Source organism: Psammomys obesus, unplaced genomic scaffold (assembly GCF_907164565.1).
Source record: "Psammomys obesus unplaced genomic scaffold, mPsaObe1.curated_primary_1811, whole genome shotgun sequence".
Classification (NCBI taxonomy): domain Eukaryota; kingdom Metazoa; phylum Chordata; class Mammalia; order Rodentia; family Muridae; genus Psammomys; species Psammomys obesus.
The window spans coordinates 3,749,187-3,765,215 of record NW_026587556.1 but is presented as its reverse complement, the minus strand read 5'-3'; the positions used below and the strand labels follow the sequence as shown (position 1 = coordinate 3,765,215).

General features: G+C 40.0%; 1 protein-coding gene across 2 annotated transcripts in view; it reads right to left on the bottom strand.

Annotated features, from left to right (window-relative positions):
• Positions 1-16,029, bottom strand: part of B3galnt2 (beta-1,3-N-acetylgalactosaminyltransferase 2) — a 41,333-nt gene that overhangs the window by 9,693 nt on the left and 15,611 nt on the right. For both annotated transcript variants that reach the window (XM_055603952.1, XM_055603953.1), the window contains exons 4-6: positions 13,632-13,828; positions 8,919-9,014; positions 3,080-3,190 (exon numbers count right to left, since the gene is read on the bottom strand). In XM_055603952.1, coding sequence (XP_055459927.1) covers positions 3,080-3,190; positions 8,919-9,014; positions 13,632-13,828 — 404 coding nt within the window. The remainder of the gene's footprint in view (positions 1-3,079; positions 3,191-8,918; positions 9,015-13,631; positions 13,829-16,029) is intronic.

The window sequence follows — 16,029 nt, the reverse complement described above, 5'->3', positions numbered from 1 at the left end:
CCATACCATGCATGGTCATGGATTATAACCACTTGGAACTGTGAGCCCCAAATTAAGCACTTTCTTTTATAAGACCTTTTATAAGGTCTTGTATTATCACAGCAATAGAAAATAATGAATACAAGCAGTCAGTGCTCTCAACCACTAAGCCACCCTTCCAGCCCTTATGGCTTGGATTTAAAGAATCAGTATGATTCTGGCCCAGTGCTCAGAATTCCAATTAAAGATAAATAAATGTTCTTATACTCACAAACAGAATAGTACAAAAACCATCTTGGTTTAAATCTAACTCTATCACTTTAAAAAACATTAAAGAATTATCACCTTTGTTTCCCCCACAAAAATTCTCATGCCTGACATAGCCAGGCATGGTGGTACATGCCTGTAATCTCAGCACTCTGGGAGGCAGAGGCAGGCAGATTTCTGAGTTTGAGGCCAGCCTGGTCTACAAAGGGAGTCCAGGACAGCCAAGGCTGCACAAGAGAAACATGTCTCAAAAAAAAAAAAAAAAAAAACCATAAGCAAACAAAAAAACCGCAATCTCTTAATGCACTTGCACTTGAGAATTCAGGGGCCAGGCAGGGAAAAGCTTCTTTAAACGATCATCTGTTCCCAACAAGTCAGACGGAAACTGACTTCCTCCTGCTGTTGAAATCCTGAGGACTTAACTGATGCCAACCAACAACAGTCTTGCCTCTTAGAGGCAGTTCTATCAGTGTAGATACACTGTTGCCTTTTCTACCTCATGCTCCAACATGGCTGCCTTCCAGAAAAGGGCTGACGCTAACTATCAAAAGCAGTCACCAGCACTTGCACAGCATTTCCTATACAGACTCCTCATGACAGAAGAGATGCTGCGTGGTGACTATTTAAGCAGATCTCAGTAGAGAAGGACTCTACACAGCATCACTTTAAGGCCACTGGAGAGTACTCTGAGGTCACTGTGAATACCATGTCTTTAATTTAAAATACAGTTTGTAGAAGAATGTTGTGGATTTCAAGTCTAGTTTCATAATTGCAGTATACTTCCTTTTTAAACTGCAGTATGTTCTATTTGTTTTGGCTTGTTTAGAATTTAACAATACTCTAGTAGCTCGTGTTTTGGTTTGAAGTTGTTGTGATAAACACTGTCTAAAAGCAACTTCCTTGAGGAAACTGTTTATTAGGTTACACTTCCAGGTCAAATCTATCATTGAGGGAAGTCACGGCAGGAACCAAAGCATGCACTTAGAGGCAAGCCTAACTATTCTATGCAGCATTATCTCTAACCAAGAAACTCAGTCACGGCTAAGGGAGGACAGCTGCTGGATGGGTCACTCACAGACCACAGTTCGCTAGCTTTTTATAGTGCCCAGGACCACCTGTCCAGAGACTAGTGCCACCCACAGTGGAACGTGCCCTCTATCAGTTAACAGTCCCTTACAGACATGCCCACAGGCCTCAGGCCACATTCTTCTTAGATGACTCTACCAAACTGACAGGACTCTCGCTTATTAATTTTTCTCAAAGGTCACAGCCTAGTTTTACATTTCCCTGACATCATCACTTATGGGCAGGGAGCAGACTTGGTGAAATCTCTCCTGCTCAGGGGGCTTCTACCAAGGCCCCCTTTCTTCTCCAGTTAGCTAAATATTTATGGTGTCTCTGACCCTCCACAACTATTTTTCCTCCAAAGGAGAACATTAGTCTTTGTATTTGAACTTAAGTCTTCAACTTAGAAGGAAAATTATTGCCCTAGTATAACAAACTCAAATATTATGAAATTTTGTGTATCCTAGGTATTTTTAAGTTTTACAAACAGAAGGTGGTATGACATTTAAGGTACCTGTTCTGAAAATAATAAAAGAAAAAAAATTATGATTCTATTCTATAAAATTCCTCTTACACAAATAACAGGTAAAATACTATACATGGCCTACAAGGCTAAGGGCATGATTACATGTGACTCTGTGTGTCCATTTATTTAATATATTTTCTTTTCTCTTAAACATTTTAAAATTATATCTATTTATGTGTAGATGTGTATGTACATGGGTGTTCACACTGAATTTAATTCAACAGGCTTGGCATCACATGCCTTTACCTTCTGAGGCATCTTGTCAGCCCTTGACTTATTTTTTCCTTGGATTATGGACCTATGATGGAATAACTGTGCCTGCCTTTGAGAAGGTATGCAAGAAATACTTTCTGAATAAGTAATAAGTCATATGGCACTCATTTTAAAACCAAGAATTATTTCATCATCATCATTTCTGAACTTCTACATTTAAATGCCAAGTGTCTTCCTATTCTTAGACTAAGCACCAAGGGGGAAGGTAAAGTTGTCTGTAACAGCATAGCACACCTCTTGCTTACTATGTCTGTCTCTACCTTTACTATGCTATGTTTGAAAAATTTAACCTAACTGAGGAAAACCTGACAAGAAATGTGATTCGGAAACTTCAGAGTTGCCTCAAAATAAAATAAAAGCAAGCATTCTCTCACTCTCTTTTTAAAGACAGCATGATGCTGTCTATGTTGTCCAGGCTGGCCCTCAACACTGGACTAAAGCAGTCTTTAGCTTGACAAGAAGCTGGGACCACAGGCACAGGACATTGTGCTCAGTTTAATATTTTAGCATAGTATTTTAACTAACATTTTGCTATCAAGGTAAGATAGGCAACTCTGGAAGAAATGTTTCTTTTCTTCCTTTCTTACTCTGTAGCTAGCTGGTCTCAAGTTCAGGACAATGCTGCTGTTTCAGCCTCCTGAGTGCTGAGAACACAGGTATAAACTACTATACTAAGCTATGAACAAATATTGCTAAAATGTTCACTAAAAAAACTATTGAGAAATAAAACACCCTACTTTAAAACTGAACAATCTTAAGGCAAAACTACATTATTCATTAATACTGGAGTTACAGGAACATACAGCTCAAGCTGTTCATCTTCACTATGGTAACTCAGTAATACTTTCTCCTGTGTGTACTCAAAACTACTGTTTGAAACTTCCTGGGAGAAAAGTAAATTCTGAACTTTCTATGCATATAAAATTGTTTATGTTTCTAACCAACCCAAAAAAACAAAGGGCAGCTTACTGTAATGACTCTGAGAACACCCCCTCCATCGTTCATTGTCACTGTGTGTAGGTTTCTGGACACGAGGCCATGGAGATCTTGACTTTCCCACACGATTGTACCTTCAAAGCTCTTTTGAGGAAAAATAGTGAATCAATTTGTTTATTCTTGTCACTTACATCCTGAAAAATGTCATCTCTCTCTCCCCCACCCAAAACACATCAGTTAAAACTTTAAGCTACAACTTGAACATTTCATTGTTAGCATGGTAGTGTATTTTAAAATAACAGTCACACAGAGTTCATGGTGTTTGCAGATGCTACCTGGCTGTTCTGCTGTATCAATTTCCTAATGTTGCTACAACTGTTCTTTCCAATGTGGGTATAACATGCCAGGTAGCTGACACCTGATTTACAGCTGTTGTCTGCTGACAGATACTTGACAGAAACCAAATGGCTACTGTAACATAGGAATGTTTTGGTATATCTTTTTCCAAAATGCTCTTATTTAAAATAAATTCTCAGAGGTGACATTACTGGGGAAATGTGTGTTTATGTGTTTATTTTGTTACATACTGTCAAACTGCTTTTGAATAGTTGTTTCTATTAATTTATAAGGTGATCAGCAAAGAATGAGAATGCCAACTTCACTGCACTCTCTACTATAAAATTTAGGAAAGAGTAAAAAGTTCAAGTTAATATGACTGTATAATATTTACCAAGCCATGGTTATACATAGAATATTAGAAATGAAAACAGAATAGCCATTATCTTTAAATACTTTAAATTATCTTTAAAAAAAAATAGGCATTTTGTCAGGAATTTGGGTAGATATTGCTCAGAAAGAACTTTAAATTACCACAACAGCAGACACGTCTTGAAGCAGTTTGGGTCAGAAAAGTGGGAGGCAACAACACAACACCTTTAAAATTGTGTTTCACAAGGTGTGACACCAGGCTGAGGAGAGATGGGGTCTAGGTAGGCCAGATGCATCTCTGTCCACCATGGTGCTATGAACCCTGTCTTTTGCTTGGAAGTGGGGAAGGCTGGTAGGGAGAGAAAAGCCAGCTGCTGTGCAGTCCTAGTGAGACTGAACAATAGAGGTTCCCAAGGAACTGCCTGTAGGCTAAACTATTAATTCCTCTTTCACTTAAGAGGAAGCTACATTCCAATCATTGAGAAGAGCTTAAGAGTGAAGTTTAAGTATTACCTTGATACCCTCCCAACAATCTGCCATTGGCCACCACACAAAAACTGAGCACAGAGAAGAATCTTGGCAATGCAACAAGATAAAGGGGAGAACAATTTAGGTATAAAGTACCTGGTCATATCCCTTCTGGACAGAACATCACTTCAAAATACTCATTTTCTATTGCTATGATCACGTTCAATACCCAAATCAAGTACTACTCCAAGTCATGTTTTTAGAAACCTTGATATACTAGGACAGAGTATTGGTCATTCAAGTCACTCTCATGAGCCAACACCATAAAGGATAAACAAACTGACAATGGTCCACAGTGTCATCACTGGGAATCTGATCACTACAATGTGCTAGAAAGGTCAGACTTGTAACCCAAGTGTATCCTGGTAAGACTAGATGACCTGGGTTAGTCTCCTGGCAACATATGCTGTACTTTCTTCTAAGAACTCTAACATCAGTATAATGCGGAAGATGTGAGGACACCTCAGAATTAGAATGGACAGGACTTGGGTCTAAGACCTGAAGACAAACTCTATGATTCGGTTTAGGTGGTTTAAGGAAAACCTAGATCCAAGATTGAAAACACAGGCGATGAGAATGGTTGGAGGAAGACCACACCACCTGAACGTCCAGGATCAGCTGGCACATGTGGAGTTCAGTAGGGACATATGCAGTAATAGATGAAATGGCTTAAGTACGCTGAGTAAAATAAAGCAGAGTCAAAACAGGAGATACAGAGCCACACCAAAAGGAAAGGTATCTGTGAAAACCTTACCTTAAATCTACAGACAGAGGGCGTATAGAAACAGAATACATCATTCTCTGTCCTACCCATTCAGATGACATTTAGCAGCTAGTTTGCTCTTTGCCAGGACCTCTTGCTGGCACCCAACTCCATTTAGTGTATAACTGGGCCATGACATAATTTTCAACAAGGCTCATCACCAGAATCCCACTGGAACAAAAGCCCTTGATTTCCTCTGAAGCTGTGTAGGAGTCACACATATATTCACATACACATACATACATGTGGGCTGCAGCACACTTTTCCATCTCTACCCAGGTCACAACTAACAGTTACATCTCGCACCTCCTCTCACACACCTTTCTATTTTCTGTTTTAGGTTTCATAAAGCCAGGAAACTCTTATAATCCAAAACAACTAGACAGCTGGCAACTCTGAAGATCATAAAGCTACTAACTCGGGAGAAATCATAATTACAGGCTGGAAAAATGAATTAACAGTTATCTCACAAAACAGTAGAAGTTACTAGAAGCCCTTCCACATGGTAATTCTTTTGTGTTACTTCTAACTTCTCATCCCTAGCAATGCAGGAGATAAAGCATATGCACGTTAACAACTTCTTGTAGACTAGAAAAATGACTCAAGACTCACTTTTCATAAGAACTTAAGCGTAAGTATCCATCAGACTAACTGTAATGTTCCTAGTGATTCAGGTGAATGGCAAGTCTGCTTCCTACTGAAAAGCAGTTTTAGGTTTCAACTGCATTATTAAGAAAAATGTACAATTAAAGAAATAACACTTTAAGACAAACACATAGACGTTTTCACTTAAAAAAGTGGCTCTCGTGAAGGTTTGTACATCAGTGGGCTGGCCACAGGATGAACACTTTACAAAACAACACACCGAGACAAGCTGTGCTACTGATGCACTACTCCAGCTGTTCTACACGTGTGACTTGACACTACCGATGAGATCATCTACTTCTCACAATGGATTACACTCAGGGTAACTCTGGTAAGACAAAGGCAAACTATCAATACGTCAGTCAGGCTCCATTAGGTTTGAGGTAAGGAAAAAAAAATCCAGGTAACACCAGACAGATTCCAACAGAGAGCTGCACATGGAATGAAACCTAATTTCTAGATTTCTAGAAGTTTACTATTTTGTTTTTATGAAACTAGTATGTATCTACTATAGCCTTTTAGAAAATATATGAAATAAAAATCAACCAACATCCTCCTACATATCCACTAACAAACACCTCTATTTTTCTCAATATTTTTTAGAAGTAATGAAATACCTAGTATATTTACCTTAAAACTTAAAAGGGAAGTAAAGCTCTTAGGGATGCCAGTATTAAAAGTTCCTTCCAGGCATGGTGGTACACGCCTGCACACAAGGCAGAACTCCATGAGATGGCAGCCAGCCTACCTTGGTGTGCTTCCTGGATAGCCAGTGCTACACAGTGAGACCCTGTCTCAAAATAACCAAACAACTTCCAGGGATGGACAGTTAAAAGTGGCTTTGGTGGGAGGGAGAATCAGTGTCTTCTTTAAGGGTAAGGCCACTGGTAGGCTGCGTACCACTGGAGCATAGAAACTGAAGTATAGAAACTGCACAAACTGGACCCTATGATTTATTTAGAAAAAATTTAAAAAAGGGAATTGAGTTTGGGTGATAAGAATAGGGTTGAGGAGGGGAGGAGGGAGGGAACTACAGGAGGATACAAAGTGAATAAAGTGTAATTCATAAAAAAAATTAAAAAAAAGAATAGGGTGATTCTGGAGAAGTTTGTGGGAGGGTTGAATATGATCAAAATAAACTGAGTAAGTTTTTAAAGAATTAATAAACTATTTTTAATTGTAAAATATAAGATAGCCAGAGCAGCACTCATTTGCTCTTGCTGGTGTAGACAGAGCTTCTCTTATATTTTAAGAAATTTATTATTCTGACAAAAACAACAAGCAAACCAACAAAGATCCTCCAACTAAATTTTTATTTTGAAAAACTACAAACCTAAAGCTAGAGTCACCATCGGAACACCTAGCCTCCCTAGTGCTCACACTTCACAGTAATGTCCTCGCCTCACACTTCCGTGCTGTCCATGTCCCAAACAGAGAAATGCACAATGACACAGCACTTCACAATGGCACTTTGAGGGAAAGTAATGCTTTTACAAACCAAGAAAATGTTTCTTTCTGTAAGGGTGACCAAACTAGGGGTCAGACTATAAACCTGTGATTAGCTGAAAGCGTTAAAACCTGCTTTCCTTCTTTGACCCTACCCTACCAGAGACTCCTCCTTCAGAAGCTTCTCAACCTTCTCAAACTCTTGTCATTTTGGGCCCCTGAGGCCCAATGTTACAGGCCACGGTCTCAGACATTGCTTAAGTATCCTCTCTCCGGCAAGTGGATGACTCATGGGGAGCTCTGCTGTATACAGACAATGATGGTGCAGTTACCTATAGAATGCCTGCCATGTGGCAGCACATTCTCAGTGGCCCACAGGTGTAAAAACAACAGTCAGTTCACCCCTTGGACCACCTAGTGCAGCATCTCTATCTCATGGAGAGGCAGTACCTCCCACAAGATTCCTTTGATGAAGAATTAACATACTGTCTTAGTTGGGGTTACTATTGCTATGATGAAATACTATGTCCAAAGTAAGTTGGGGAGGAAAGGGTTTACACTTCCACAGCACTGTTCATTATCAATGTAGTCAGGACAAAAACTCAAACAGCGCAGGAACCTGGAGGCAGAAGCTGCTGCAGAGGCCATGGAGGGGTGCTGCTTACTAGCTTGGTTGTCATGGCTTGCTCAGCCTGCCTTCTTATTGAACTCAAGGCCACCAGGCCAGGGGTGGCACCTACAATGGGCTGAGCCTTCCCCATCCATCACTAGTTAAGAAAATGCCCCACAGATTTGCCTACAGCCTGACCTTATAGGAACATTTTCTCAGTTAAGGCTCTCTCTTCTCTCATGACTCTTGCTTGTGTCAAATTGACATAAACTAACCAGGACACATGTTGTTTCAACTACTCGCATGCGACGCCAAAAGTAGATAACACACTATAAAAACTTGAGGCTCTGCTGTTGCCCTAGTAAGAATACCATGAGACTAGTGGCTAGTGGGAAAGTGTCAATGGTCTAGTTTTCACATCTTAACTCAGTTTAGATTGCATACAAACTCAGGATAGTTTTCAATAACTACAAAGCTGTCCAGGCTCTCACCTTTACTGTGGTTTCAAAGCACTAATTTCAGAAATGGACTTTAAAAACATCAGACTGAGACAGGTGGATGGACACTGCTCATACCTGCCTGTCACAGTCCTTGACTACACTGGGAAAACCCTCAGGATCCATCAGGGCACCTGACTGCAGCATGTAAGATTTAAGACTGTCCCAGTGCATCTCAGAGGTCACAGGCATGTTTTCAGACATCATCCACTAGTGTTCACTGTTTGGTAGCAGTTTTATTTAACTTGAAAATATTGCCTATTATCCTCTCTGTACTTTTTTTTTTTTTTTTTTTTTTTTTGTACAAGGTCTTAGCATGTAGCTCTGGCTGGCCTCAAACTCACAGAGATCTGCCTGCCTCTATCTCCAGAGCGCTGGGATGAAATGTATATGACATTATACCTGGCATTTTTTTTTTTAAGTTCTTTAGGTAAGTAAAACATTTAACTTACCCAAAAGATCTACTTTCCAGTAAGAGCTAATACTATCCTTCGTCAGTAAGACAGTTAGAGCTCTCGAGTGAAGCATGGCAACAGGCAACCCTGTGATTGTGAGATTCTGTGGGTGTACCTTCAGGCTTTGTTGGTTCTGCTACTTCCATCCTGCAGGGCTGATATGGGGCAACCAGACACACACACCTTACAGAAACCACACTGGCGTCCACGGAAGCCTCACCTCTGGTAAGATGAACTGTTCCACAGGCTTATACCACAGTTTGTTCACTTGGATGCCACAGCTTGGAGGACTAAATCGAGCGATGAAAAGGGCTTCCTGCAAGGTGGGTAGGGAGGAGTGAAAAAACAAAGAAAAATGCTTCCTGTTATACACCATGTATGCAACCAATCCTCATGCACTGTGCAGCTTGCCAGCGAAACCACAATGCCACCAGTCACGCTCACTGTGCTTCCAACAACTTCCAGGTTTTTAATTTTTTTTTTTTTTTTTTTAGGTTTTTAATTTAAAAAAAAAAATCTATTTTATGTTACAAGTGCTTTTAACCACTAAACCATTTTTCCAGGCCCATCTTTCAGATTTGCTAGTGCTGTTGCCATGGTCACTAAATTGTTATATTGTTGGTTTTACAGCTCTAGGAAGTCCTGATGGCCCCTTGCATGCTAGGCAAACACCATACTACCACTATCAGCCACAGAGCTCTTTCTTGAGACAGTGTCCTGCTAAGTTGCTAAGAATACTTTTGATTTTCCTGCATCAGCTTCCCAAGCAGCTTTGGATTACAGGCTTCAGCCACCAGGCCTGAATGAAATTACTAAGATAATCAATGAGACCTAAAAGGCTAGGGTCAGGTAGTCGGGGAGGAAGACCTCCTCTATCAGAGGACTAGGGGAGGGACTTAGGGAGAGAAGAGAGAGGTAGGGTGGGAATGGAAGGAGATGAGGGAGGGGGCTACAGAGGGATACAAAGTGAATAAATTGTAATAAATAATAAATAAGAAAAAAGATAATTAAAGTTGCTATTAAAATTTCAAATTCTAAATATAATTCATACAACCTTTTAAAAATCTATCTTGACATGAAATGTATTAAAGGAAATGAGAGGCTTCACTACATTGAACAAACATAATAACCCCTCATACATACCCAAGAAAAAACTGAAAGTTCACAGGTCTCTTTGGGAAACAAAATGTGCATGGGAATTCTTCAAAAAGAACTTTCAGAAGAGAACATATGAAACAGAGGACAGACCCTCAGGATGTATACTGTTTTCTTGGTACTTTCTCGTTTCTTCTAGGCAAATGGTAGTTAAGTACTCTACCACTGAGCTACACTTCAGCCCTTCCATGAAATAAAAAAAAAAAAAAGTTTAACTTTTACCACAGTAATACACAAACTGCTACAGCTCGGTAACTTGAAACCATGACTATAATGTGTTCCCTTTCTCTTAAATTTATGTCTTTTAACACATTAACCTGGCATTCTTTTCTTTGAAGATTTATTTATTTATGGGGTGTTCTGTCTGTATGTACATTTGCACACCAGAAGAGGGCATCAGATCCCATGTGATTAGTTACAGATGGCTGTGAGCCACCACATGGTTGCTGGGAATTGAACTCCAGACCTCTAGAAGAGCAGGCAGTACTCTTAACTGTGAGTCATTCCTCCAGTCCACAAAGGAGACATTCTTTAGATGGAATAAAATTAGGACAAATTGCAAAACAGACATTTAATCTTTATTAACTTTGCTAACAGCACTAGCAATTTATTATTATTATTTTTTTTAAGATAAAAATTTGATTATGTAGCTCAAGTTACATTTACACTTGTGATCTCCAAGTTTGGCCTGGGACTTGAAGGATAACAGTATATCATCCCTGGATGAAAAGAAAACCCAGGAATGATACAGAATAGCCAGAGGATGAGGAAGGAATGCTGTGAATGTTGTCAAGGTTACAACAATGGTTACTGACACAAGACTTCCACAAGATCAAGCCAGTTAAGACTCTAGCATGAGAAAGGGAGAAGCTGTTGAGCTTAGCTGTGGAGCTACTGGCAGTTGATAAGCTGTGGGAGAGGGAGACTCACTTTTCTTTTGAAGTATGATCACTGGTAGGTTCAGTAGGTTCCCCAATAGATGACCGCAAGCCCACATTTATGTAAGCAGCACTCACTGGACTCAGTGAGCACAGAAAGAAAGAGAGGAGAAAGGAGAGGGAGGAAGGGGGGGCAGATTAAGCTATACAGGGTTACAGTTTGGTTATAGCCCTGGTTGGCCTTGTAGATATCCTCCTACCTTAGCCTCTTGAGCATTGACATTACAGTCCTGTGTTGACCATGTCTAACTTTAACAAAATTTAAAACAACCAACAAAACCTGAAAAGAGGCTTCTAGTAATAGCAAACCCATTCTACAGTAACAATGAACTCTGCAAAAACATAAAAATGATCTTAGCCAGATGTGATTATGACTCCCACCTGCAATCCAGCACTCAGGAGGCTAAGACAGGAGTACAAGTTTAAGGAAAGCCTGGGCTATCTCATCTCAAAAAACAAAACAAACCAGTAGGAAACAACAAAGATATGAAAGAGACTGGCACAGGCAAAATCTGGAAGAGAATCAAAAGGTGGAAAAAGGGAAACCCGTTCCATCTTCCTTTTAGTGCTCTTTCTTGCAGGTACAACACAAAAGTTGACACTCATACACACAGAGGTGGGAAACAGGAAAAAGAAAGGGAGAAGGAGATGAAGAGGAAAGGTGAACTTTAAATTCTTCATGTAAACTCCACCCTAATCTAAGGCAGAACCCAGGTAGCCCAATAAGAGCAACAAGAGCCGAGTAGGATTTCAACTGTTGTCCACTGCAAGGAACAATAGAGAATCTCTTCCAGCCAACTTAACTGCTTGCTACAGCAAAATAAGAAAAACAAATCAAAACTCTGTGAGGGATGTAATGAGAGGTCCTACAACAGATCATTCACAGTATCTGGAGTTACCAGGCATAAAAGGAAAACCTACATCAACAGAAAATACTACTAAGACAGTAAGAATCTGTCATTTCACAAACTAATAGGTTTCCATACATCTTTCTTTTCTTTTTTTTTGAGACAGGGTTTCTCTGTGTAGCCTTGGCTGTTCTGGAACTCACTGTGTAGAGTGGGCTAGCCTCAAACTCACAAAGAATTCTTTATATATTCAAATATTAACCCTGAAGTATAGCCTGCAAAAACTTGTCTCTCATTTTGTAGTATGCTCACTCTGTTGATAAATTTCTTTTGTTGCGGAGCCTTTTAATTTCATGTAGTCCCACTTATCAATTCTTGAGGTTGTTTCTTATGCTACTGGGGTTCTCTTCAGAAACTTGTTGCCTGTACCCATGTCCTAAAGTATTTCCCAGAGCAGTTTATAGTTTTAAATTAAGATTTCTGGTTTAATTCTGGAAATCAATCTGGTGCTGTCTCAGACAACTAGGAATAGCGGTTCCTCAAGATCCAGCCATACCACTCCTAGGCATATATCCAGAAGATGTTCACGTATACAATAAGGACATTTGCTCAACCATATTTGTAGCAACTTTATTTGTAATAGCCAGAAGCTGGAAACAACTCAGATGCCCCTCAACTGAGGAATGGATACAGAATTTGTGGTACATCTATACAATGGAGTATTACTCAGCAATTAAAAACAAGGAAATCATGAAATTTGCAGGTAAATGGCGGGAACTGGAAAAGATCATCCTGAGTGAGGTATCCCAGAAGTAGAAAGACACACAGGTTATATATTCACTCTAAAGTGGATATTAGACATATAATATAAGATAAACCTACTAAAATCTGTACACCTAAAAAAACTAATCAAGGAGGAGGACTCTGGATAAGATGCTCAATCTCCACTCAGAAAGGCAAAGAGGACAGACATCAAAGGAGGGAAAAAACAGGGAACAGGACAGGAGCCTGCCACAGGGGGCCTCTGAAAGGCTCTACCCTGCAGACTATCAAAGCAGATGCTGAGACTTATGGCCAACCTTTGGGCAGAGGGCAGGGATTCTTATGAAAGAAGTGGGAAATAATTAGACATGGTGAGGACAGGAGCCCCACAAAGAGAGCAACAGAACCAAAAAATCTGGGCACAGGGGTCTTTTCTGAGACTGATACTCCAACCAAGGACCATTCATGGAGATAACCTAGAACCCCTGCACAGATGTAGCCCATGGCAGTTTAATGTCCAAGTGGGTTCCATAGTAATGGGAAGAGGGGCTGCCTCTGATATGAACTAATTGGCCTGCTCTTTGATCACCTCTCCCTGAGGGGGAAGCAGCCTTACCAGGACACAGAGGAAGACAATGCAGCTACTCCTGATGAGACTTGATAGACTAGGATCAGAAGGAAGGGGAGAAAGTCCTCCCCTATCACTGGACTGGGGGAGGGGCATAGGTGGAGAAGGGAGAGGGAAGGTAGAACTGGGAGGGAAGGAGGGAAGGAGCTATAGGGGGATAAAAGTGAATAAATTGTAATTAATAAAAATTAAAATTAAAAAAAGATTTCTGGTTTAATTTGAAATGATTTCTATGCAAGGTAAAAGATATGGATCTAATTTTATACTTCCGTAAATAGCTATACAATTTTGCCTACACCAGTTTTGAAAAGACTGTCTTTTCTCCTGCTCATATTTCTGACACTTTTATTAATGAAGCTATTAAGAATTTAGGATGGGAATTTCAGTGTCCAGTCCAATTTTTCTTTTCTACATATAACTCATGCATCTACAGTAATCTATCCCCAAACCAGCATTACAATGCAATATACTATAATTTGAAGCAATACAGAAAGAAAGATGGAAGTCACCCAACCACAGAGTGGTTCAGTCTTTCAATCTATTTGGGGCCACAGGAAAAGTTGTTTCCAAAGAAGAAAAATCCTGTCCCTGCCCGTACACACCTCCTGCTCTGTCTGATACAACTTGACCGTGATGTTCCTCTGAAAGCCAACGTCAGTGGCATCATAGAACACTCCGAGACTGGTAATCACGATTGGGTAAAGAACTCGGAAGCTCACGCTGACAATTCGGTCTTCAGAGAGTCTGGATGCAGAGGCATCTTCAGGAAAGCTGAAGGCCTCAATTTCCTGATTCAAAACTAAACAATGAGAATATGGTTTATAGCATCAAATAAAATTCAGACATCTTCATGCACACATATCTCATAGGTGAATACTTAATATAAGTCAACTACAAGGCATCAACATGGAAGGACTGATAAACAGTAAAATCATACTTACAATGGTAATAATGGATTAGAAAATTTGGTCTGGCTCTGCAAATTCCAAAAATGCTACCTCTTATTAAAAGTTTATAGTATGTAAGGAAACCACTGTGGTATAGGAGTAACTGAAATCATCAAACAACACTGAGAAACTTACTGTGAAATATTTATGGCAGATAAGTACATCAAACAGATTTTGATTACCTACATTATCACTATCCGTCATGTCCACACATTACCACTACCCTGTGTGGGAAAAGCATTATATCACTTGCCAGTTAAGACACTGCAGCCCTAAAGAACACTTAAGTAATTGTCCTAAAGTCACAGAAGGTGATAGACTCAGGAATCAGACCTAGGTTTAATGACTCACAAGTCAATGTTCTTTTTACTGGTTCATCAGTTCCCTGAACTGTCCTTTTCTCCAGTGTCGGGAACTGGGCCTGGGTTTCCTCCAGTTAAGCAAGTACTCTACCACAGAGCTACTGCCTCAGCCAATACTCCTTTTCAAGTAACTTTTCTAATTATTATAAATGAACCAGGATAGAGTAGATAATACAGATAATATGGCTAAAAATCACCAGTACTAAGTTTGAGAAATACAAACAGTATTTAGAACACAGTTTTTAACTGTAGTTTTCAGACTCTGCTGATGACCCAACCAGTTCAACAAATGTGTGAACACACATTTACTTATAAAACAAATGCATATAAACTGTGACCCCTTTATACATTCCTATACATTCCTATCAGAGCTGTGTGCACAGTTCAGTGGTGTAACAACAAATCCTTAGTACACACAAGGCCCTGGGTCTGATTCCTAGCACTGCGGCTCTCACTGAAAACCACTGGATTGCTGGACAAGGCTGCACACGCCTTTAATCCCAGCACTCAGGAGGCAGAAGCAGGTGGATCTCTGTGAGGCCAGCCTAGTCTACAGAGCTAGCTGTAGGACAACCAGAGCTACACAGAAACTCTGTCAAAAAGGACGGGGGGGGGAGGGGAGGGGAGGGGGGGGAAGGGAAGAGGAGAGAAGAGAAGAGAAGAGAAGAGGAGAGGAGAGGAGAGGAGAGAAGAAAGAAAGAAAACCACTGGATTCCTCTCCTCAAAAGAACACAATTACATACAAAATTCTGCTTTGACAGAATTTATAATGTCCTAAGAAAGACAGCCCTGCTTTACAACAGAGACTCTCTAGAGTACGGCCTCAATCTTGTACGCACAGGGCATTTGGGTGTCCCCCACTTCAGTCCCTAGGAGCTATCTTATACTTTGCAGATTTTCAATAAAAGGAAGGTAAACAGATAATGCCGCCTCCTTTTTGTTAACAGAGATGGGCAGGAGGGGGCAGAAAGGGACAGATTTTTGCCATAAGCTAGAGAGCACTGCCAGCATCCAGTCTGGATGAGAACAAGTTTTTCTCTGTAATATATTCAGGATTCAAAAGCCATCCAAAGTAGAAGTATGTCTATTAAAAAATAGCAGGTCAAGTCATTCCTAGACTTTCTTTGCCTTAAAAAATGTACCTTAAGCTCAAACTGCCTGTAGCGGGAAATCTTGTTCCTTTGATAAGTTATTTAATCAAATGTCTAGACATGCAGCAGCATGATTAATGCTCATCATAACCTTTGGATAGTGAAGTAACCCAAATGCTCAGGGGGTAATAAGATATACTTACATTAAACAGCATGGTTTAAGAACAGTTTATGTATTAAATGATGAAAGTTTTCTCTTAATGGAACACCCACTCCTCCACTATCAGTAACAGCACTTAAGATGGTTAAGTTCCAGAGAACATTGCCATGCAGGCAAACTGCCTGTAAGCCATATATTCCTCCAGCCTTGTGGGAGGTTTCTGTGTGTGGTTGTTCACTTTAATTTAGTCTTCAACTCTAACTTTCTGTAAGCTACTACATTAGCAACACAACACCTTAATGAGGTTTATGATCCTTTTGCTCTCTACTAAGTTAATGGACCCTCTCCTCAGAAGAACACAATTATATGTAAAATTTTGTCTACAATCCTCTGCTTTATAAAAGACCAGAATATATGCTCAACTTATTTTTCATAGGCTG